General features: G+C 40.7%; 1 protein-coding gene across 1 annotated transcript in view; it reads right to left on the minus strand.

Annotated features, from left to right (window-relative positions):
* Nucleotides 1–450: 450 nt before the first annotated feature.
* Nucleotides 451–22,777, minus strand: part of VAPB (VAMP associated protein B and C) — a 37,692-nt gene continuing 15,365 nt past the window's right edge. The window contains exons 2-6 of the mRNA XM_053958170.1: nt 21,995–22,147; nt 14,529–14,632; nt 12,238–12,318; nt 10,872–11,048; nt 451–8,733 (exon numbers count right to left, since the gene is read on the minus strand). Of these exons, the coding sequence (XP_053814145.1) occupies nt 8,575–8,733; nt 10,872–11,048; nt 12,238–12,318; nt 14,529–14,632; nt 21,995–22,147 (674 nt within the window). The 3' untranslated portion in view covers nt 451–8,574. The remainder of the gene's footprint in view (nt 8,734–10,871; nt 11,049–12,237; nt 12,319–14,528; nt 14,633–21,994; nt 22,148–22,777) is intronic.

The raw sequence follows: 22,777 nt of genomic DNA on the forward strand, positions 1-22,777 counted from the left end.
GGACACAGATGCCCGTGGCAGCACCAGGGAACAGCCTTGTGCTGCCTTTGGAGCGTGGGTGGAAGAGGGACAAGGCAATTCCTGCCCTACATTTACCCCCATGAATCAGAGTTGCATGCAGATACTTCTTTACATGGCACAGAAATGGATTCAACTTAACAAGTGCCCAGGTCCTGCATGGTGTAAAAGGTCTTACAAGGCCGCAGATCCTTTCCAGGTGGGGATGGGATTAACGTGATGTGAAACACCATCACACACTTATGCAATGTTAGCAACAAGGCCTTGGGAAGGCTCTGCCCTGCAGCAGCTCAGGCACCACAGGCTCCAGCAGCACCAGTGCCCCACTGCTCTGCTGGCTGAACTGGCCTGTGAAACCTCATCAGGGGCCACCTTGTCCTCTTCCCCCCTCTAAGTACACCTCTGAGAGGAAAAAAACCCACAGAAGAGCTATTTGCATAAATATCATAACTTTTATTGTTCTCTTCACAGTTTTTGAAGACACATTCCTAAATTACACAGTTATTCTCTCTTAAGAATTTGTGCCTTTTTCCAATTTGAATTTGCCTGGCTTTGACTGCCAGTTGGTGATTCTTGTGTTGCTTTTTAAGATCAGAGAGCTGCAGTGTGCAGTATTTTCTGCCTGTGAAGGTACTAGTGCACTGTAATCAAGACAGTCTCAATTCTGGTAGAAAAACTCAGCCAACTGAGTTTTCTCTCACCCTCTCTAAGGCATTTTCACACTCCACCAGTAATTTCTGAATCATATTTTTTGCATCCATTCCAATTACTCAGCTTCTCTTGTAGAATGTAAATATCCAAATTGCATCCAAAATTCCCAACTCTCCCAGCTGAGACATACAGAAGGATAATCACTTACAGCTAACAGTAATTAAAAACAAGAACACATTCGTATTCATTAGGCTTTTACCCTGGGACTGCACTGGGAATGTACATGGAGCTGTTATTCATTCTGGATATTTCTGTAATGTTTTACCAGCAGTGATTTTGTATCTGTGTTCCTCAGTGATCTGGAACCACTGAATCTGCCAGGTCCCTGCAGAACCCTTCTTTGGGCATCCCCATTTCATGGTGGCTCTCTCTGAACTGCAGCAGTGTGTGATTGTCAGGGAACACAGAGCTCTGCAGGGCCCTGACAGACCCAGCTCACTCTGATCCCAAAGAGAACTGAAATCCAAAATACAGAATGAGAGGACTTAAAACAAGCTCTGTCAGGAACATCTCCTTTTCCATCCCTTCCCAGGGTGTCCCACTGTCCTTCCCACTGTCCACCCCCAGCAGCAGCTCAGACACTGCCCCAGGCTCCTCCTTTGCAAACACTGAACAAGGTTTCTGGGCCTCCTGAATTAAAAACTGTTAATTTTTAATCCTGAGCATTGCTAAGGAATGACATCATCTTTCCAGTTCTCTTACATCATCGTTAGATTTTATCTCCTGCATCTATTTCTTAGAAGTTCTTCTATTGCAGATTTCCTCTGAACTTCAGCTCCTCATCACCCTCTCCAAGCACCCTAACCCACATTTTGCTTTTGCTTTGGGTTGTGCTTTCCTTATTTTCTACATTTCCTAACTCCCATTTTGAATGGATTGCTGTCTGCTTCCCTTTTTCTTATTTGTTTTATATTACTTTCCATCTAATTTTTCACCTCATTTCATTACTGAAGTAGGATGGGCAGTTAGCCAAAGTTGTCCCCCTTCTCAATTGCAAAATTATTGTTTTTTTGGCCATTTAATACCTTTCACTTAGAAAACTGTCAATTCTACTTCAGTTTTTCATCTAATTTCCTCCCCACTCCCAGATCTGATATGAAATTTGCTCAGCTATGCCCTTTTGAAGCACCAATTACATTTATTAGCAGCTCACATGGCTGTTTGCTGAGCTCCACTGCAATCACGATCCCAACCTCATTTCTGACATTCATTTATCTTTATCTGGCATAAACAAGACAAACCAAATAATTTCATCCTTCATCTCTAACACTGCTTCAGAAAAGCAGGTCTAGGATACAGACCAGGAGCTTTAATCCTGACTACTGGATTCCTTTCTACCACAAAACAAATAAATACGTTTTTACTGTCCCTGTAAAGAAAACCCAAACCAGTGTGTGCTGGAAGTTGATGGCAACAGGCACCTGTCTTAGTAAACTCTTCCACGTTCACTTCTCTTAGAATAATTTTTTAAAAGATTAATTATTTTTCAACCACTCCAAAAAGCAAAAATAAACTAATTTCTCAAGTCTCAAACAATTTTCTGGCTTCCTGCACTGAGACTGAGCCTTCAGTACCTTCTTTAATATCACGATCTCCTCAGACAAGCTGCCTTTCCAATTTTCTGCTTCTTTAGCAGGTGCAGAAGTTTAAAGCGTGAGCCAAGTCTGCCAGACAAACAGTCCTGGGTCTGACACACAGCTCCATTAACAGTAACTTATTTTTCCAATTAACCACCTTCATGCCTCCCTGTTTAAATTTATGCATTCTAGATTTCCCAGATAAAATGAAACAAAAAAAATCTGAAGCACCTTTGGATACGTTAACAGCATTGTGCTACTGCTTGGTTTGAGAAACAATCCACATGGAATATAAAAGTCTGTCCCACACTCTAAATAAATCCACTGCACTGAACAGCAGGAGGAAGCTGGAGACAGAAAGGAGATGGGTGACAAGGCTTGCTCCAAACTCCATGAAGAGTGAAGAGGAAGAGAAAACAAAGAGGAAGCAGGAGGTGAGTGGCTGCGGGGGATGGGGAAAGGCATCCAGGAGCAGTCAGATCTCCATGCCAAGGGAGAGCCCTGCCAGGCAGCCCAGGCTCCCTGGGCCAGAGGCTGGGACAGGCAGGAGGGAAGAGCAAGCCTGGAAGGGTGATGGGAAGAAAGAGACCCAGATGGAAAACAGGCAGCAGGGAAGAAAAGCCATTTAAAGATGCTCGGCTGAACAAGGATTTCTTTGCCAAGGAGCAGGGAAGGAACAAGGATGACTTGGCCTGGACCAAAGCGCTGAGGGAGGGAATGGAGTGAGATTTGACAGCTCAGGCAGAAAGGAGCAGGAGGGAGATTGGGCAGCAGAGCCTCCAGCCCCCACAGAAATGCTCCTTTGGGCTCAGCACTGAGGCTGAGATTCCTGGCTCCAATCACACTTGTGTGTGGCCTCCCAGTGAAATGTGGAAACAGAAATTGCTGCTTCAGCTCCGAGTTCCTCCCCACCACGCCAGGAGCTCAGGTCAAGAACGGGGATCCACACATGGAACACAAAGAATTCTCCCAGCACACACATGGGTTACACCCAACACCACAGTGCCACACTGGAAGTTCAACTTTTAAAAACCTATTTATATGTAACTTAAGAGAAATTAGGGTTCTCCAAGTCCAGGCACACAAGGCTGGGCAGTTTTGGACAATTTCTGAGCAGTGTCAGCTCAATTTTTGATCACTGAAATGATCAGACACTGCAATGTACTCCCCAAACTCACAGAGCACAAACCTGGTTCTGCCATTTCCTACCTCCTGAGTGCTTGACTTTGTACAGCCTTAATAACGGTCTTTTAAAAGTAGCTCTCTGTGGGTAATTGTGTGTGGGACACTTGCCAAACTAAACATGAGGGAGTTCAAGAGGCTTTTCTAATCTTGTGAGTTTATCCACTAAAGAAAAAGATTTGATTAAAAAAATGAAGTACGGCTAAACTGGGAACAATACTTTACTATGGGCTGTTCTTCATAGGCACTTCAGAATCTTGAAAAAAAATCCCACAAAATTAGGAACTTATTAAATCAGAATGAAATGTACCAATGCAGAAACATAAACAGAAATGCCAGATGTATAATGTCAACTTGTAATACACAGCTTCAATTAATTCTTCTTAATTCATTTGTTTTCTTAACTTCTTTTGTTTTGTTCTCTGGAAAAGGCCATTTTCTAATGACAGATCATAGGAGGAAAGATCCAAAGTTCAAGTTTACTCCAAGGAAAAGCAGCCTCATTTCTGTGCTCACAGACCCCGTGTCCCTTTTCTACTTTTCACTCTGCAGAGGCTTCAGGACAAACTCAGGCCTGGACTGGGAGGCAAAGAGATCTATGTGGAAATTCAGTAAAGGTTTTGAAGTTTTACTCTTCAAGTACCAATGTGAAATTAGTTCTTGAACAGGAACTGAAGCCCCAGGAAATGGCAGAGCGACAGGCACACAGTCACTCGGCAAGCGTGCAGGTGTGTGCTCACTGGAGTACCACGTGCAAGATTCCTAGCTGGCTCTCACTTGTGTTATTTTAAAAATAATCTTCATTTATCCAGTAAAAAAACCCAACCCAATAGTTCAGCAGATTTGAGCAGTGGAAACACAATTACTTTGTTCTGTGAAGCAGATCTTCTCAAAATCCCGAACACATAAACTGAATTTCACTCACCACCTGCCACTTCTCAACTTGCTCACTCGAGGCCTTGGGCCAGGGATGCTTCCCCGTTCCCAAACCAGGCTCTGTGCAGCACCAATGCAGCACCAGTGCAGCTGTGACCCAGCCACAACAAACAGGAGCTTCAGAGTGTTTCTTTTACAGGGGCTTTAATTTCAAACAGAGGGATTTTTGGTGGTGCTTTTTTCCTCACTTACTTTATATAGAAAACAGAACTCAGAAAACAGAAATACAGTTTCAAACTTAAGAGCACTACAGTGAAGCCACTATTGTGCCTGAAAATTTCATTTCAGTGAAGAGACAGAAGTGCCATTTCCTGAAGAAAAGGGATGACAGTTTTCTTCCACTGGGCAATGCAACATCAAGTATGCCAAGACATAAATGATCCATTCCTTGTGCACACCACGATGTAAAATTGCTGACAAGAATTGCAAGTTCACATGTGCAGCAGATACAAACCCTTCATAGTTTATTGATGAAAAGAAATTCTAGTGAATTGCAAAGTGAAGTTCCAACTTTATCCCGCTAACAGCATTTCAGGAGGAAAAAGTAACACCACCATTGAGCTTTACAATCCTGTATTTTTAGAAAATGACATTATGGTACATCAATCCCCCTCAACATAACATGACATGATCTTGCTCTTCAGCCCCCAGGCTACTCCCCAGTAACCTGAGCTGGTCCTGGCTTGCACATGCAGCTGTTCCAGCTGTGCATTCCCAGCTGACAACTGCCAATGCACAGCAATAATTATGATCATTCATGCACGGAGTATTTGCTTTAAGATGTAGAGAACTACATAAAAATAGAAGAAACCATTTTCCATTCCTTTCCCAGCACTAGGCTTCAAGATATTTCAGGTATCTGTTTATCCCAAATTCGCCCAGAGTGCACCAAGCAGCCTCTACTGGGTGTTACAAAAATCAACAATAAATGTGCAAGTGGTCATCGTAAAGTAACAGCAAGGACAATAATTAGATTAGCAGTAACTTGATTTCTACTACCATGGATCAATCACAGGTTTCTAGTATCTGATGTTGTGTGAGGACCCCAGACAATTATCTTATTTAGAAACTCTACATTTTGTGCACAACTTCCTAAGATATACAATGTCCTTCAGAACAATTCACTTTCTGTGAATACTTCATGAGAACATTTGCTCGTGTGTTGCCACGAAAGGAACAACTTACAAAAAAAGCCACGTGGCTTAAGAATATCCATCCAATCTATATTTGCACTCTATCTACAAACTGGCCTTTTAGGAACTGTGGAAGGAAAAAAATAAAAAAACCTTAAGATTTTTCTCTACTGCCTATGAAGGAAGGGTTTGGTCAAACAGGGAGTGAGAATTCCCTTTATCAGTGACTTTATTTCAAGCTCAGCAAAGCAAAGCATTACCCAGACAATTCAGGGCTACTGTGTTCAGGCTCTTGTCAAAAATGGTGAGGGAAAACCTCAGGATTTTGTTAAATTCCAAAATACAAGCAGTTAATTTAAGAATCTTGTTTAGGACTGGTGGTGGGGGTCAGCCCAGCTGCAGGTTACAGATGTTACCAACACTGAAATCCTCTCCTGGTCTCCTTGCTCAGCGTTTGAAGGGCCTGGAAAAGCATGAGAAGTTTTTCTGGGACCTGTTCATGATCCTGGAGTGCAAACACCAGGAACAACCTTGCTCATGAACGATCTACAGTTCCAGGCTGGCACAGATCACCAAGAAGTCTCTGCTGAGCACTGGGGGAGGACAGAGCTGCTGTTGGCTTTGCCCTGGGCCAGCAAAGGCAGCTGTGGTAACTTACACTGGGTGTAAAACCTGCCTGGAACATTACTCCAGATATCCTCACAGGAGACCAGTTTAAACCTCCCTCTTTATCCTGCAGACAGTGGTTTTTTTTTTTTTTTTTAAACCAACCTCTTTTTGGCTGTTTTTAAGCAGAACAAAAGACTCTCAAGAAAACCTTATTTTTTTCCAAGTGAATCAGAAATTCTGATAAGAGAACAAGATATTTACAGCCACTTAAAAACATCTACTTCATTTCTCAGTCTCCCTTCAGCAAAGGTTTTCTCAAATATATTCTTCAAAGCCATGAGAATTAATTTTGCAGATCACTCACAACCTTGTCTTTCTTACAAGAATGCTTCATTAGAAAGTTTTCTTCAGCTTCTACTGCCCAGGCAATATCTTCTTAATCAATTCTGCCCAGTTTGTCCCATAAACTCCCTCGCTTTGTCCTTTCCAGCTCATCTCCCACCTGCCCTGCCCTTTGCAGCCAGGCTGCAGTGGCTCTGTCCCTTCCCTCTGAGCAGACAAGGCACCAGCACTTTAAAATGCTAAAAATACCCCTCTCCTTTCTATTGAATCTCCTAGAAATTCCAGACTCACGTTCATAAGCTGAACACACCGATTACAAGGTTTTTTTCCCACCTATTTTTCTTATTAAGCCTTACATAAAATTTCACTTATTTGCACTTGCAGAGGAGGAAGCCCTTGAGACACAAGTGGGACAAACATAAAGGTCAAGGAGTGCAGCAGACAGGCTGCAGCCCCCACAGCTCTCACAGAACCCAGGAACAGGGAAGGAATGACAGAAGTCATTTGTAAAAGACTCAGCCTCATCTTCTAATATGCTACAACAAATTTTGCCAGTGGATGTTTTTGGGTCTACCATTTAAGAACAGATGTGAATTAACCTGCTCAAAGACTGTTTAATCTACTGAACCCATCATGTTAAAACATACTGAGTTTGTTTATACACCTTGTGGTAAAAGGAAGCTTAGAAACAAAATCACCTTATTCTAAAAGTGCTGTCAAGTGTCTGAACTCCTGAACCCAACTAAGCTGGGAAGTGGGATGGTACCTTGTACCTCAGCATGGTAACTCTGAACAACTTTTGTGTGTCTGGCTCATGATGGGATGGCTTGGTTTGATATTAAAATTAGTCTGGAAAAAAAGAAATTCAGCCTGAAATCAGACTGCAAGTTTCCTTATGCCATGAACAAAGCTGACAAGAGAACACTGTTTCCTCCCCACGTCTAAAACTGTGAGAACAGGACAAAAGTAACAAAGGAAACATTAATTTGGGGGCTTTATTTAATTTTTCTTTTCTTTCTTCTTTTTTTTTTTTTTCTTTTTAAGATGCTACATAGTCAAACAAGATTGGTCTTTTTATGGCATAGGACTACTTTACTACTGATATTTTTGTTTCTCCCCTAAATAGACTTATTTACATACAAAAACAGTTTCCTGACCACTGTTTCTCCAATACTCAGATGATCAAAACTCCCAACAATTGTGTAGTGCCCAAAACACCAGGAGGCAGAAGAATCTTGCACCACTACAGCAGCAAAGTTTTAGTTCTTGTCACTGGCTTTGAACAGGTACCTTTTCATACCACAAAGAATTAGTCAATTTCGTGATAATAATAAGGAAACATGAGATGAAATACATTAAATAAGTCAAATATGCATTAAACATCTCTGAATAACATTTTAATTCAACTAAATGAACCAACAGCAATGTAGCTTGGTCCCTTGGTGAGAACAAGGCATTGACCTTTATTCTGAACGAGCCCCTCGGTGCTGCCCAGCTCCCTCAGTGTTGCCACAGACAAGTCTTTGCAACTTCTCACTCCTCATTTAAGTGCCAAGAAATTGGTAACTTGCACAGAGTTGAAGACACTGACAGAAACTGTTAAATTCATGAGCAGAATGGTGGATTAACGTATTTTACAGAAGTTATCAACACCTCCTGCCTAACCCAGCTCCAAACATCCCTAGGGCCAGCTCCAGCAGTGGAGGAAGAGGTTTTTCTAGTTTTCCTTTTTTTTTTTCTTTTTTTTTTTTAAAAAGAGGTAATCCAGCAACATGTACCAGGGTCTAAGAATGTTTAAAATGACATATACAATATTCCATTGTAGTGTTAAATCAGGATTTTCTCCCCCCTTCATCATTGAAGCATATTCTCTTTCATTCATTCCCTCACCATACATTTTGAACTTTCTAGATTATGTTACATAGTATTTGTGCAGGGGTAATTTAAAGGCAAGACCTGTGAGATGTCATACATTAATTTTTTTTTTTAAACATTGTTATGAATAAATTTAATCCAATGATATGGCAGAACCATCAAACCAATTTACAATTTCCAGCATGCTGCCTCTACAAGGCTATTTTTCCTATAATTACACCAAAGACAAAGAACAAAACCACCAAAGCAAGTAGTCTGGAGCTGAGCCCTTCGTCCTTGACAGCAGCTGCAGAAGGAGATATTGGGCTGTTTGTCTGGGGTACCTTCCTCATCCGCAGTCCATCTTCTTCCTAAAGGAAGAGATGTTGATTATTTCTACAAAAAAAACCTTTAAATATTCACCCTTCTCATATTTATTTAGGTGGGTGTTATAGAATAAGTGAAAGGGAATTTACAGCTAAGTTAGAGCTCCGTTTCCTGAATAATCCTGAGAAGGAAGGGTGGTGAGGCAGGAGGGGAAAGCCACACGCTCTTGGAAGTTTTATCCTGCTAAGGGAGTGGGGAAGCACTGAGGAACCCTGCAGGAACCCCTGCCCAAAGCCTAGAGATGGCTCCAGAACTTCAGAAAAATGATGGAGGAAATGCCATGAAGGTGCTTTTCTTGCTCTGTAACAAGAAAGGTGCTGTTGGGGAAAATGTTTCTCAGTATAATTAAGATGAAGTTGCATGTTTTTCACAAGCCAAGGCAATTACACTCCTCATTCTCCATGTCACATGTCACAAGCAGATCTTCCCAGCCCTTGAAGGGAAAGCAGTTTCCCCATCATATTAGCGCTGACATTTTTGACATGAACCTAATGGCAATAATTAGGATATTTTCTTGATAGGACTTTGGCAGCTCACCTGATTTAAAGATGAGACAACAGATAAAACAAAGCAACACCAGCAGATATTCTCATTTCAGGTGGGAATGATGCTCCCCTCAGCTCTCCCTGAGCTGTTGTGCAGCACAGCTGTGTGTTAGCACACTCCACCCACACACAAACACACTCAGAGCACTTCAGGAGAGGGGAAATGAGTCTTTTGTGACTTAATTTGTGTCCAGCTGAAGCAGCAGTGTTAGACTTTTTAATGTGATACAGTATTAGAGTGCAAAAGTATAAGGTACCAAAACAAAAAGTCTCCAGTCTATACTTAAAAAAATACTCAAGAAACATATAATAGTAATGAAAGTTACTGCAGTCTTCAAAATTCAAGTGAAGTTCAAAGGGCTCAGGGTAGGTCAGTGTTTCTCACTTTTGAATTTAAAGGGACACCTACATGATCTAAGGTGAACTTATTTTTCTATTAATTAATTAATTTATTTACTAATTGAAAGCCACAGGCTACCCAATACCTCACTGCTGCTCTGATTCTGAATGGGGACAACTGACTTTTGTAAACAATAAAATGCTGTTTACATACAACACACTTTACATAGAAACAACAAATTTTCATTTCAAATATTCTCATTTCCTTCTGACAGTGACTCCAGCCTGACACTGACAGCACCTGGTAGCAGGCAGTGATTTAGCATTGCTTTCTGATGTTTTACAGGTGTTTTTAACACTCCACAAAGGGAACAAAGAGCTCACCTATTGGGGACATTACTGTAAGACATCAGCTCAATTCTAGATAGCTCCTGTAGAGTGTTTAGTCAAGACCAATTTGCAAAAAAATTAAATAAAATCATATAGAACTTAAGAGTACTGAGTTGCTGGCAAAACAAGAACACAAGGAGAAGTTAGGGCCATGTCTGTTATGTACACATATTTCTGTGCAAAACAAAACTGTTTTCAAGAATTCCTTCATGCATCAGCCAGCCAAGCAGCATCAGAGCTGAGAGAACAGAGCTCTTTTCACTGGGCTGCAAGAGTCACAGCATCCACACCTTCCTTGGTGCTGATATCTATGGAAGTAGACACTCACAGCAAGTCAAGCTACTATAAAAAGCATTTTTCAGCAGAGTGATAAAGGCTTCTCAATTACAGGATTTCCCAGCCATGTGCTGGATATGACAGGAAGCCCATTTCCCATTCATCTGTCTTAATTTGGCCATTTCAGCAGCACATTACAGGTGCAATTACTGAAACACTCACTATTTGCACAACACTGCCCTCAAGCTCCCATGGTTTGGGAGAAGGGGCCAAGTCCAACACTCAATGCTTAATTCAGACTGAGAAATTAGGTGGGAAAAGAAAAAAGAGGGGGAATTTAGTCCTCTGGGTTGCTACCCAATCACCTTCTGTGACTGCATGTCTTGTGCATCCTTTCAAAGGAACCATTGATTTCAGCACCTTCTCGGAGTTTACAGAGAAACCTGAATTATCTTTTACTTTATAGACAGTAGTAAAATATTGTGCTAAGGTCAGGTAACCAAACCTTTAAGATGGAAGCTTCTTTTTCAGGAAAGGGGTAAATCTGAAAAGAAAACAACAGCAATCTTTACCTTAAACTGTTTATTCTCCTCCCGTAACCTCTGAACTTCTACTTGAAGCCTCTTATAGTCTTCCATTACTTTCTTAACTTCAGTGTCATCCAAAGAAGAACTTATTGATTTAGACATTACAGAGGAATCTGTCTTTGTTGCAGTTGTGGATACAATTTTATTTATTTCTATGTCATGCTGTTAAAAAAGGATAGAGTGATTTTTGGTTAGTTATTAACACCACACCACACACCTGATACATAGGAGGAGAATCAGGTAAAATTGTCTGTGCACACCTGACACGTGCCTGTATCAAGAGAAATAAACAACATTTTGCTTTCTGTAACTTTACTGCTATCCCAGAACACATCAGATCAGCAGCAGTAAGTGAAGAGAGAATGACCTTGACTTTTCAGACCCTGCATATACAGAAATGTTCCTAAACCACCTCCACAAAATCAACGGTCTCCTCCCCCTTCCCTCCCCAGGCACAGCACAAGCAGCCACTGCAGGGGACAGGACAGTGCTGCAGCTCCCTCCCCCTTCACTCCCCACTCCTGGCTGTCCCCTCTCCCTTCTTCTGTGTTTCTGTGGGGATGGAGGAATTTGCAACCCAAGCTGGGAAACAAAGTTCAGACCTCCCAACCTTGTTCCCTCTCCTGCCTTTGGATCTTCTCTATGCTCTGTGCTTTAGAAAGGGTCTCTCATAAAATCAAACCTCTCCCCAGCCAATTACATAATCCTAATTACAGACTGTTCAGTGCAAGGTAGAATAACTGTGCCTTTAGTACCTGCACATTAGGAAGCATTTTTCAGTTTATTCAATCCATTACCAGTTTTATACTGGACAATACATATTTGCATTACAAATTAACATGTCCATTACCCTAAGAAGAAAGGATCCTACAATGTAGATGATAATTTCAATATAATTCCAAACTGCATTTATGTCTTCCTCACCAATTTTCTATCAATTTACCTGACAAAATCAGAGTTGTACTAAGGAAGTGTTGGACAGGCAAATTTATATTGCTGATGATTATAACTGCTTCAGTATAAACTCTGAGCTTCACAACCAGCAATCAGCACTTTTAATTTTTTTAAGTATTCTTTATCCTGTGACCTTTAACTAAATGAAAACAGATCAACTCAAAAATTGCTTTGTGCTACTGTTGCATTCATGAAGCTTACACTGGCTGTTAGTTACACCAAGGATTATCAAGATTTTAAATAGTTTACATTGTGTTTTTAAAGGGTGATGCCATCCAGGCAGTGAAACAGAGGGTTCTGTCTTGTGCTTATACAGCTGTCTGTACAAACATGCCATTTTACAGGATTGACTGTGGTATTAAGTTAAATCACTCAATATGCATCTGAAAATACTCACAGGCTTATCATTCTCTGCTGGTAGCTCAAACACACACCTAAGTTTCGAATCCATGAGTTCTTCCGGTTTTGCTTCTTTCCACTGGAAAAAGTTAATATTAATTTCATATTAAACATATTAGTATAATCAGGCAGATTGGAAATGCAGTGCATTATGTAAACAAATCCCATCTTTTCACTCAGAAAGAACCCACAGGTGTTTATCACACTACCATTAACCACATACAGGATGAAAAATGAGATCAAAACCAAAACTGAGTGGTATCATAAAGACAGACCAGACACTATGAAGCAAATAATTCTAAATAGTCTGAGACTTCCACAGGTAATTTATGAGAGAACTAGGAACTGTGTCAGAGTAATTAGCAGAGACAGGGGGAGTTATAAGCCTGCTAAAAAAAAAAAAAAAAGAAAAAAAAATAAGTAAAAGGAGGGGTGAATTCAAGGGAAGGGAAAGATAACAAGCCCCCAAATAAATCACAGAGTGAATTCTCAACTCCAGGCCAGTGGAGTTCCTGTTCAAACTTTTCAAACTTCACGTGAGTTTTTCTTCCTGACTGGAATGAACTACAGGATTGCTTTTCCCCCTCCTTGCTTTCCACATCCTTATTTTTCAGCATCTATGTCTGAACAGCCCTAGATGTGCTACATACAGAGGGATAACTTCCCCTCACATCTTTTCTCCCCTTCAGCTGGGGAGTCTGCCATAAACAAGATTCCTTGCAACCTTTTTAATAGGGAGCAGCAGTAGTAAATCTTTGCTCAGAATCAGCTGTAACCCTGAAGTGAAAAGATTTTTTTCTCAATGATAATAAACAGCAAGAAGTGTCCACACTTCTATCCTGGAGTTCTCACGTGCTCCTCTTCACTTTGACCATCCTCCTGGTAGCTTGGTATTCCTCAGCATATCTCAAGTAGGTGACAAATTATGGCTAAGCCCATGCAACCTGGAGTAGTATTTAACTCATCCTACATAGCTGAATCGTAGTTCAGCTCTTCTGGGGCTGAAGTCAGATCTATTTCGAGCTCCTTGGCTGCCTGTGAAGTGTTGAAAGCTTTATAGTACTCCCATAACTGGTCTCACCTGTTCATCCAGAATAGGAAGAGATCTGGAGAGTGGTAACAAAACTGAGAACTGATCAAAGTGTTACAGGAAAAGGAATCCTATCGGTCTGGAGAGCTTTGCAAAACTGAAAGGCCCATCTAGGTACTAAAAAACATTCTTTGCCAGCAGAATAACATTTGTCATGGTATAAAGTAACTCATAAAAATTAAAGAGCTCGAAAGAAAGGCAGACTGACTTATCTTTCTAGTGATGCAGACATTTTATTAGTATTGCTGTTTCTCCCACTGGATCTTATTTTGAGCCCATTAAACAAATATAGTTCCATAAATCAGTTTCAGAAGGGAAATTATTAACCTGCAGAGTGCCCCAGCTTTAAGAAGCTATTCAGAAGAAGACACATTGTTAAGACCACTGTAGAGTATTTTTGGGTTGGCTTTTTTAAGTGGCACACACAAGCCACACACTTTTAGAGTAATGGTCTTTTTCCTTTTTATATTGTGTCCTCAATAGCCACTGAATGTTCTCTCAAGCTAACAAAAGCTAGGCTACAGAGAGCTTCTTAGTGCCTTCTTCTGGGGGCAAATCTTGCTGATAAAGGAAACCCAGCAGTTGACAGAGTGGTTTACTCCTTTGCAGACTGTCTTACTGTAGCCTGACATCTTATTTTTACGTCTTTTGTCCTTCTCTGCTCCAGCACCTACATATTTCTACTGCTCTCATTTGTAATCCACAGAACAGAATCTGTGAGGGCCTTTCATTTACAAAGCCACAGCAGACATAGGTAGGAATAAAGAAAAACACAATACTTGTAAATCATCCTCGTGCATCTTGCAAAAGGAGCTGCTCAAGGGAAGACTCAAGAGAGTAGATGCATAAAAATTATGCCACAGACTTAGAATATATTCTGTATATCCTTAGAATATATGGTTCAAGCTGGCCTTTCTAAAGAAGGATATATTGCAAAAAAATACAACTACTTGATTCATGGCTTGGCATCCCATTACTGACAGCAGCTTCCTAAAGAAGCAACCATAGACAACAACTCTCAGTGCAAGATTCCTGGGGCTCAAAATAACAGTAGACTCCTTGCCATGCAGAGATGGAAATCTGGAAAAGCTTTCAAGGACCATTCCAGTGTGGTTTGACAACACCCCTTAATGCAGTCAAAGGACTTACAAAATTCTACAATTAGAAAGAAATCCATTTTAATTAATTTCAATACTTACTACTGCTTCCATATCTGAAGTATCAGCTGGAGCAAACATAGACTGAACCATAAACTTGTGTTTACTTTTCTCATTAGGGTCATAGTCAAAAGGCTGTAGCATCACTGGAAGAAAAAAAAAAAAACCCAGAACACATTGCATTAACATTGCTCTGGTGCAGAGTCATGCACTGATGACACAGTTACCAGATTTCAGAAAAACAAACATTAAAATGGTTTCAAGTTGTCTGTTGTTAAGACCAAAGCAGCAGCTGAGATCAGGAACCTCACTTTAAACCAGAATTTTGAAAGGAGGCAAGAGAAACAGATTTCCTCAGTCTGTCTAGACTTTGGTCTGAGAATTCTGGAAACGCTGATCACTCTACATAATTCAGTACACAGCTATGGCAAGATAACAATAGCCATTTATAGGAAATAGGATCATTTACATATCTTCTGGGACAGAGGGAAAAAATTTCCAAGACAGCATCTTTTTGTCTTGCTCCACCCTTGGGGCAGAAATAAGAAGCATTTTGATGAGCTGTACACACAATATTGCTGATGGTGCCCAAGAAAAGCTACAAAGTCAAACATTGTAAACCTTGAGGTTCAAGTCTCAGGATGGAAATTTCCTCTGCAAAGTTTAAGAGCCTCATGGCATTTGATTTATCAAGTACAAGTATTTTGCTTCCACAAATAAATTACTGGAAGTTTGTTACCAATTTATAGCTGGAAGTTTATAGTTAAATGTGATGCAAACTTTGCCTATGAAAGGTATGCAAGGAATGTATTTCTCTTCATTCAAAAAAATAAAAAGCATTGAAAATTTTACTTATGCAGAAAATGACTCTGTTAAGGGGGCAGAGAGGAAGGAACAGCACGTTTAGGGAGTGTATGTGCTTTAATTTAACGTTTTAGAGCAATATTGGGAATTTCTACGTCTTTGCTTTTGGGTTAAAGCAACCTGAAGGGGGACAGTTGGATATTCCATTTACATGGAATAATCTTTGATTGCAGTGGTCACTTGGAACCCCCACACTTGCAAATGACACCTGGATATTCAGCTATTGGGGCATTAAAAAACACGAGCTTGGCTTCACCATGAGACAGAACATGTGGAAATAAGCAACACTGTTTAGACAAACATGTTATTAGACACTGCAAAAAGCCACCACCCCTCAAATTGAAAATGAAGCTTGCAAATACTGCTAACAGAAAAAAATGGTGTAAGGTTTAAAAATTGACATTTTATGACCTGTCTTACTTCAGCCCCTCAATTCAATCACTAAGAAGAGAAGCAGTTCAAGAATGAGGAGCATTTTCAAGTACTGGTGCTATTAACATTATGTGCCCAAATTCATATGCACTAATTGCAGGGGTTTGTCGTATAAAGCAATATCCAAAGATCCCATTTGTTACAAATGAAGGCAAGTCAAGCCAATTTGCCTCCCTTAATGAACAGGGTATGTTATGGCTGTGCCATCTTTACTGTGCACACAATCTGTGGCCATCAACAACCACATGCCTTTTAAAGCCCAGAGAGAAGGCAGGCAATAAATTCTCTCAGATGAGGTGCTTTAAAAATTATTATACATTTTTAACTCACTTTGCAGTAGTTGGATACTATTAAAAAAAAAATGTGTGCAAATTAACTGGCAGCCTTTAAAACTATTTTGCAAACAGGAGTGACTGCAGTGTGAAAGCACAACTATTTCAACACTGCCTGACACATCACTGAAAAGCAGCAGCATAGTTTTTTCTCCTCTGTAGCAGACACTTAAGTAATTCCAGTGTGTAAGATCCAACTGGATAGCCAGAACTATTCAGCATTTATGGAACTTCTACGATTGTGGGTTTTTTCAGTTCACTTTGCTGAGTGCAACTATCAGCTCGTTTGAAAATCCTCATTTCCCAAGGGACAGTGCTGAATCCATCCTGGAATGCCAAATGATCACTGCTCCCAGCTCCATTCACTGAACCACATGAGCCAAAGAGGGCTTGACAGCACAGACATTGTTAGCACTTGTATTTTTAGATCAATACAAGAAAGCCACATTGACACAAATTATTAAGCAAATGTCTTCTAAGGCAGATGGGAAGCTCAAAAAATATGTACTTTTTTCAAGAGGAAACCAAACCATTTTAATACTTATCCACATACTATTGGGGTATCTGTGAAGGATTAGTTCCATAAAACTGCCCTAATTGCTGGAGAAATTGCTAGTGGGAATGTGGCTCCTTTGTTCTGAATGGAAATCACAAACCTTATGCAAAAATTATGTGAGAAGTATGTTCCTACAGAATGCCTTAGAACATCAGTTGTCATATCTGGTCAGAAGCTTCAGCTTTCATCAGTAATCAGATTCTGAAGAAACAAAATTATTAATGTGATCTTCAAGTTTACAGTCAGCAGCATCCATCAGGCAGAGATCTATCTCAACCACTTCCCAAGCTGCTCACCCCAGAGCTCGAGCACCAGCACTGTTTTACCACAAGCAAAAACTGCAGAGTCACTGAGTGATCAATGGATGTGGGTTTTCTCACACACCCCTGCAATATCCCCAGCATTTTATGCTCAGTAGAGAGCTAAGGAGAGGCACTGACCACCCAATACACTCCTTCTTTTCCACAGAAAAGTTTACTGGCAAAGTTAGTTAAAATTAAGTTAGTTACAATGACAGAAGCATTAAACTCCTCTGGTTTTCCTAGAATAAACCAGCTTTTTCAAAGAACAGAGGAAATGTGAAGCAGGGAACACCTTTAACTCTGCTGTCCTTTCCAAGAGCAGAAGGAACAGAAAAGTCTCCCAGCTCAGATAGTCAGCAACCTTCCTCTAGTTTCCATCTACATTTATTAATGGCCTGTTTACTTGGTCCTGGACCAACACTGCCCTAATGCTGAAATACAGAAGGGGAAGAGTCATTTACTTCTGGTGCCCTCCAAGCCATCAATCACAGTAACTCCTGGCCTACTGGTAAACTTAAGCCAGACTTGGTGGGTTCTCTCTGGGCCAGGCTCCCCATTCATTCTCTGCACCTGTTTTGGTTTGAGCTCCTCTAATTACACATGCAGGAAACTTCACTAGTGCCTTGAACCACAGCATTTGTGTCCTCTCACCTCTTCCCTATCCAGATGTATGACGGACGCTACATCTGCCTTACTCACAGCCACATAATCTCATTATTATTATTATGGCTATTATCTTGCTCACCCCAATCAGGCCCCTTCATTCAACAAGTGTGCAATTGCAGCCAGACTATTTTATTCTCCAAATATGAGATTTTCAGTTTTTCTAATGAAACTCATCCCGTTTCTCTTACTGTAGCCTTCAAAGGCACCTAATTCTGCTGTGTATCTTCAATCTCTCAACTTTACAACATTAGAGTTTTTAGTGTACTCTTTGTTCCAGAATTGCTTGTAAAAGCATTAAACAAGATTAGGACCAAGAATCACTCTCAAGAAACATCACTAGTAGCTCCCTGCTATCACATTTCCATCTACATCACTATTCATTCTTAAGCAACTCATTCAACAGACTGCCAATTTATTTTTTCTTTTCTACCTTTATCAATCATTTTCCCAAGTGGCACTGCATGGAATTCTTCATAAAATTCCAGAAACAGAAGCAAGTCTCAAGATCCTTGTGGAATTCTGTCAGCTCTGGCAAAGGTGAGCAAAGGACACTCACATCTACAGAAATTAGCAGAATCCATTGCACCATCCCACTTTTGTTTCATGTTTACATAAATAAACGTAAAATTTATGTAAATATTTCAATAATACTAAGAAGTGTTGAATTTGTGAAGATCAAGATAGAATTTTAAAGCAGGCAGGCAAGAACAACCCAAAACTTGGTAGTTTCTGCTTGGGAGATCTGTGGGAACAGGGCACAGGAGTGACACTGCTAAGGGAAGTTTGGGAATGCAGCAGTGGACGGGACACAATCCCCTGAGGGAACGGGGCAGACCCGCTGTGACTGCAGAGCACAGGGCTGCAGCTCCATTCCTGCCTTGTCAAAGTCAGGAAAGCTCAGAAAAGTCTAAAAATCCCCCCCGGATATTCGACAGCAACCCAAGGCTAACGTCAGCTCCTCCTCCCTTCTAGGAGGCGCGTTCAGACTGCTCTCTTCAGTGGGACACTGTGCACGTTTGCAGATGGTACCACCTGCAATTCCTCTCTCCTCCTTATACATCTACTGCAGACTCACCAGCAGCTGCTGGTATTCCTTCACTTTTCCTTTGTAATCCATTCATGGCTTTTATTTAGGTCTCAAAGCCACAAAATCAGCTATCTTTGCTGAAATCAGAGGTGCTTGGCAGCAGTGGAATGTGTGCAAATACTCCTTTCCCAAGTATTGCAGCCCCAGTGCAATGGAATCAGATGACAGTGCACACACACGCTTCCCGACAGTTACATAAACTCAGCTGTTAAAATTACATGCCATTATATAACAGGTGAAAACACGGGCTCCAAACCTGACATCCCAGCAGGCAGCACATGCTGACAGGGCCTCAAATGCTGGTATTTAGCAAAAGCTGTGATATGGCATAAGAAGGCAGCATTTGAGACTCCACTAGATTAAAGTGAGCTTTATTTTTCTAGCATTTTGGAAGTTTTTAAATGAGACATCGTATTAGTGTGAAATAAAGTGCAACTGCTGCCTCTTAGAGCAAAATATCTTCTCATATACTTAGAGCAAAATAGTACAGACACAGTTTCACAGGAGTATAACAAAGGCATCTGGTTACTACAGAGCAAGAAGGAAGAGGCTGTCCCAAATTCAGCTCCAGGCAATAAGATTCCCTGAGACTAACAAATGCTGAAGCACTGACTTTTTGGAGACAAGGTGCAGCACCAATGCAGTGCTACCAGGGGCTGTGGTAAAGCCAGTCAGCAACTGTGAAGGGAACAGATTGCATATAGTAAACACAACCCAATTAGCTTAAGTGTCCAGAAGTTACTGTATTAACTATATTTTAAATAATGTCTCATCAGTAGTATTTTCACTAGATTTGGAGGAATTCAAGTCCTATTTATTCAAGTCCTATTTTTATGCCCTGTGCAAGACTTGAATTAAATGTCTGAAAAGGTAACTGATTTAGAGGCAAAGAAACAAATTCTATTTATTTTTCACTTCATTAACTCCAAAATCAGTCTTTTGTTCTCAAGCAATACTACTCCAAAGCAAAGCTTAAACACATCTTCCTCCCTTTCTGTGAATCTGAAAACAATTCTATTTTGCAAGTTAGTAAGTCCCCTCTTTTGATCTCTCCCATTCAAAGGATCCCATTTGCTGACCAAAACCACAGACACTGCCATCCTCAAGTCCAAGATTAGGTCCCATGCATGCTTTGAAGGAGTTTAATATGTTACTTAAGGAACAATGGAAGTGTGCTACATGCATTTTTAAATATAATGTTAATGTAAGGATTGGCAATTGAAGATTGCTATTTATTACTACTGTTAATATCAGCATGGAAATATTAGAACACACATGTGAACTTGTGATTAAATATACCACAGCCATTTTCCAAAAATTTTTCAAATCATATGTCACTATGAACAAGGTTATCAGAAAAGGGAAATTCTTAAAGCTGTGTAAGCAAGAGCAAAGCACAGCTCAGGGCTAGCACAGCAGTCTCATAAGGGGATACTTTAGCCCTGGACCACATCCACACTCTACCTGGTGTGTCACTGGGAAGGGTCAGGCTGGAAAAGCAAGGTGCTGGCAGCATAACAAGAGATGGCTCCTACAACACTTGCCTGCACTCTATTTGCTCAAAGTGGAGCTAAGGGGCACTTGTGAGCAAAACTCAACACTAAGATCAAGACAAGATTTCAAAAAGCCTGGTAAGAGCCTGCAAAGGAAGTAGGCTTTTAATTTTCAAAGTTCATCTGCAAGATGAAAAGCATCCACATCTTTATAGCACGAAGATAATTTGTAGCTAGAAACCATGCTAATTTTCATTATCATTTCATTGATTTCAGTGCATTTGATATGCTTGCCTGCAGCTAGTATAGATGACAGACAGCTTTACTTGGGAATTGTTCCGACTTTTTAAATCTCCATTTCTCTCCAGAGAGCTTTTTCATTTACATATTAGTCATTTCAGAGCTCACTGGGTACGTGCTGGCCCTCTCCTGAAGCAGAAGTGCTTTGCCTGCCTCACCTGGAGCTCCCACCACTCCCTGGTTACCTCCTCACTGACATTCCCCTGGGATTAACTGCGAGGGAGGCACAATCCTGCAGCCCTTTGCACACTCAATTTGACACCACAGAAATCCCAAAGACAACAGATCAATGAGTGTCCAAATATGGGCATGTATAAGAAGACTGAGAGGATTAGAGTTGCTTAATTTTACAGCGCAAAGTGGTTTTGGGATCAATTTTTATTTTGTTGAAGCTAGCTCTCTCCAAGGGTGAGGTGTTTAAATATTTTACATTTTATTAAGTAAGAAACTGAACTCTTTAATTTTTACATGTTAATTTTTTTTCAAGTAAAAAGCAGTGGTTTTAACTTCCCAAAATTTTATCCCAGGATAAAAGAGGTTGGTAGGAGGAAACTGCCTAACCTATCAATAATATTTCTTATCATGCCAATATTATTTTTTTTTAGGAATAGCAAAGCAAATCTGAATCTGCATGTTAAGAGGAATAATTTTCTTAACTGAAGTCTGACCTCATTCACCAATATGCCACAACTACATCCTTTGATAGAATTCTTTATTAAGAACATGGATCAGAGAAGTTCTTGAGAGAATACATTATCAGCAAGTTAATAATATACAGATATTGTTTGTGAGAATACTCAGCTCTTTATGCTTTCAAAGTAAGCCACTCCTTTGCTTTTCCATTACCAAACTTAGGCAAGTCAAGAGTTACTGACTCATTAGAGAAAATCATTAATTTTTCCTATGCAACAGCAAAGATTTAGTCATTTGACATTTTTAACACCAAAGGATACTGATCTTCAAGGCACACAAAACAAGCATGGTTTGAAAGTAAATGTTTTCATTGTTGGTTAAATCAAAGGCAGTTTGGCATCAGCCCACACCGGTCTAAACCAGTGGCTACAGTCCACCCAGTTTTATTCTTCCCTCAGTGTGCTCATCCAAGCACTTGTTTGACCCCGTGGTGAGCTGGTTCAGGAAATTAAGCTGGCAAAAAACTAACTGTACAAAAATAATCCCACAGGGAGGGCAGGGCTGCTGCAGGAGTGGTTTGGATACACTGGCTGAGGCTGTTAATGAACCGTATCAATCATTTATGTATTTCCGCCTTTTTCCTCTCCAGAACAAGATGTAAGAGCAAACCTATTACTGCTAGACCAAGAGAAAGGGAAGTAAGGACACATGAAATGGCTGCTTCTCCATGAGAACACAACCTCTTGGATTCACCAAAATACTTCCAGGCTGCAAGGCATTCCAAGAAATAACTGATTTTAAGAAGCTATTTTCAATCAGCAAAGAACCACTTGAATGGCTTACCAGAAACATTAATTGATGTTCCTGCATCGATAATTCCACTGTTGGGCCTTACACAGTATCTACGTGGTGCTGTGGTCTTAACTTTGAAGCACACATTTCTGTCCGTGGGGTTGCCGAGCTTCAGGTTTGTAGTGACCACATCTGTGAAAGGACCTGAGGAGGAGAGCAAAAGCAGACTTGAAATCACACAGAAAGCACTTTTCAAGCAGAGGCTAAGCAGGCTCTAAATCTCTGTTCACAAATCTTATAAAGTAATTAGATGTTCAATTTCCATCTGCAGCATGTAGAGATAATCATGCACGCAAAGCTGAGGCTGCAGCCAGGCCCCAGCCCAAGAGCTCATCTTTAACAGCAAAACAAAAGGGGGAAATCATTCACACACTGTGCCAACACCACAACATGGCATTCAAAGGATGCCAAATTCCCTGCTGTGCCACAGTTGCTCCATTCTATTCACAGAAACCCAGGCTAGCAGAGATAGCACATATACCCATGCTGTAGATGTAAGTACTGAGTAGAGCACGGTTTGTTAACCAGGCAAGGAATGGGAACCAAGGACTACCACAGATCCATCTGCACATGAAGCTGGATCTCCACAGAACCAGGATTCCACCAGGTATTCAGGAATGCCATATCAAAAACAGCAAGACAAGAATGCAGGGTGCACCTCCTTTTGCCTACCAAGTTTTTTTACTTTTTTTATCAACTGTCTTGGCAACTAGGAATTATAAACCAGAAGAAATGAAGTAGCCTACCTCACCCAGGACAGGAAATAACCATGTG

This window comes from Vidua chalybeata, chromosome 17 (genome assembly GCF_026979565.1).
Source record: "Vidua chalybeata isolate OUT-0048 chromosome 17, bVidCha1 merged haplotype, whole genome shotgun sequence".
Taxonomy (NCBI): domain Eukaryota; kingdom Metazoa; phylum Chordata; class Aves; order Passeriformes; family Viduidae; genus Vidua; species Vidua chalybeata.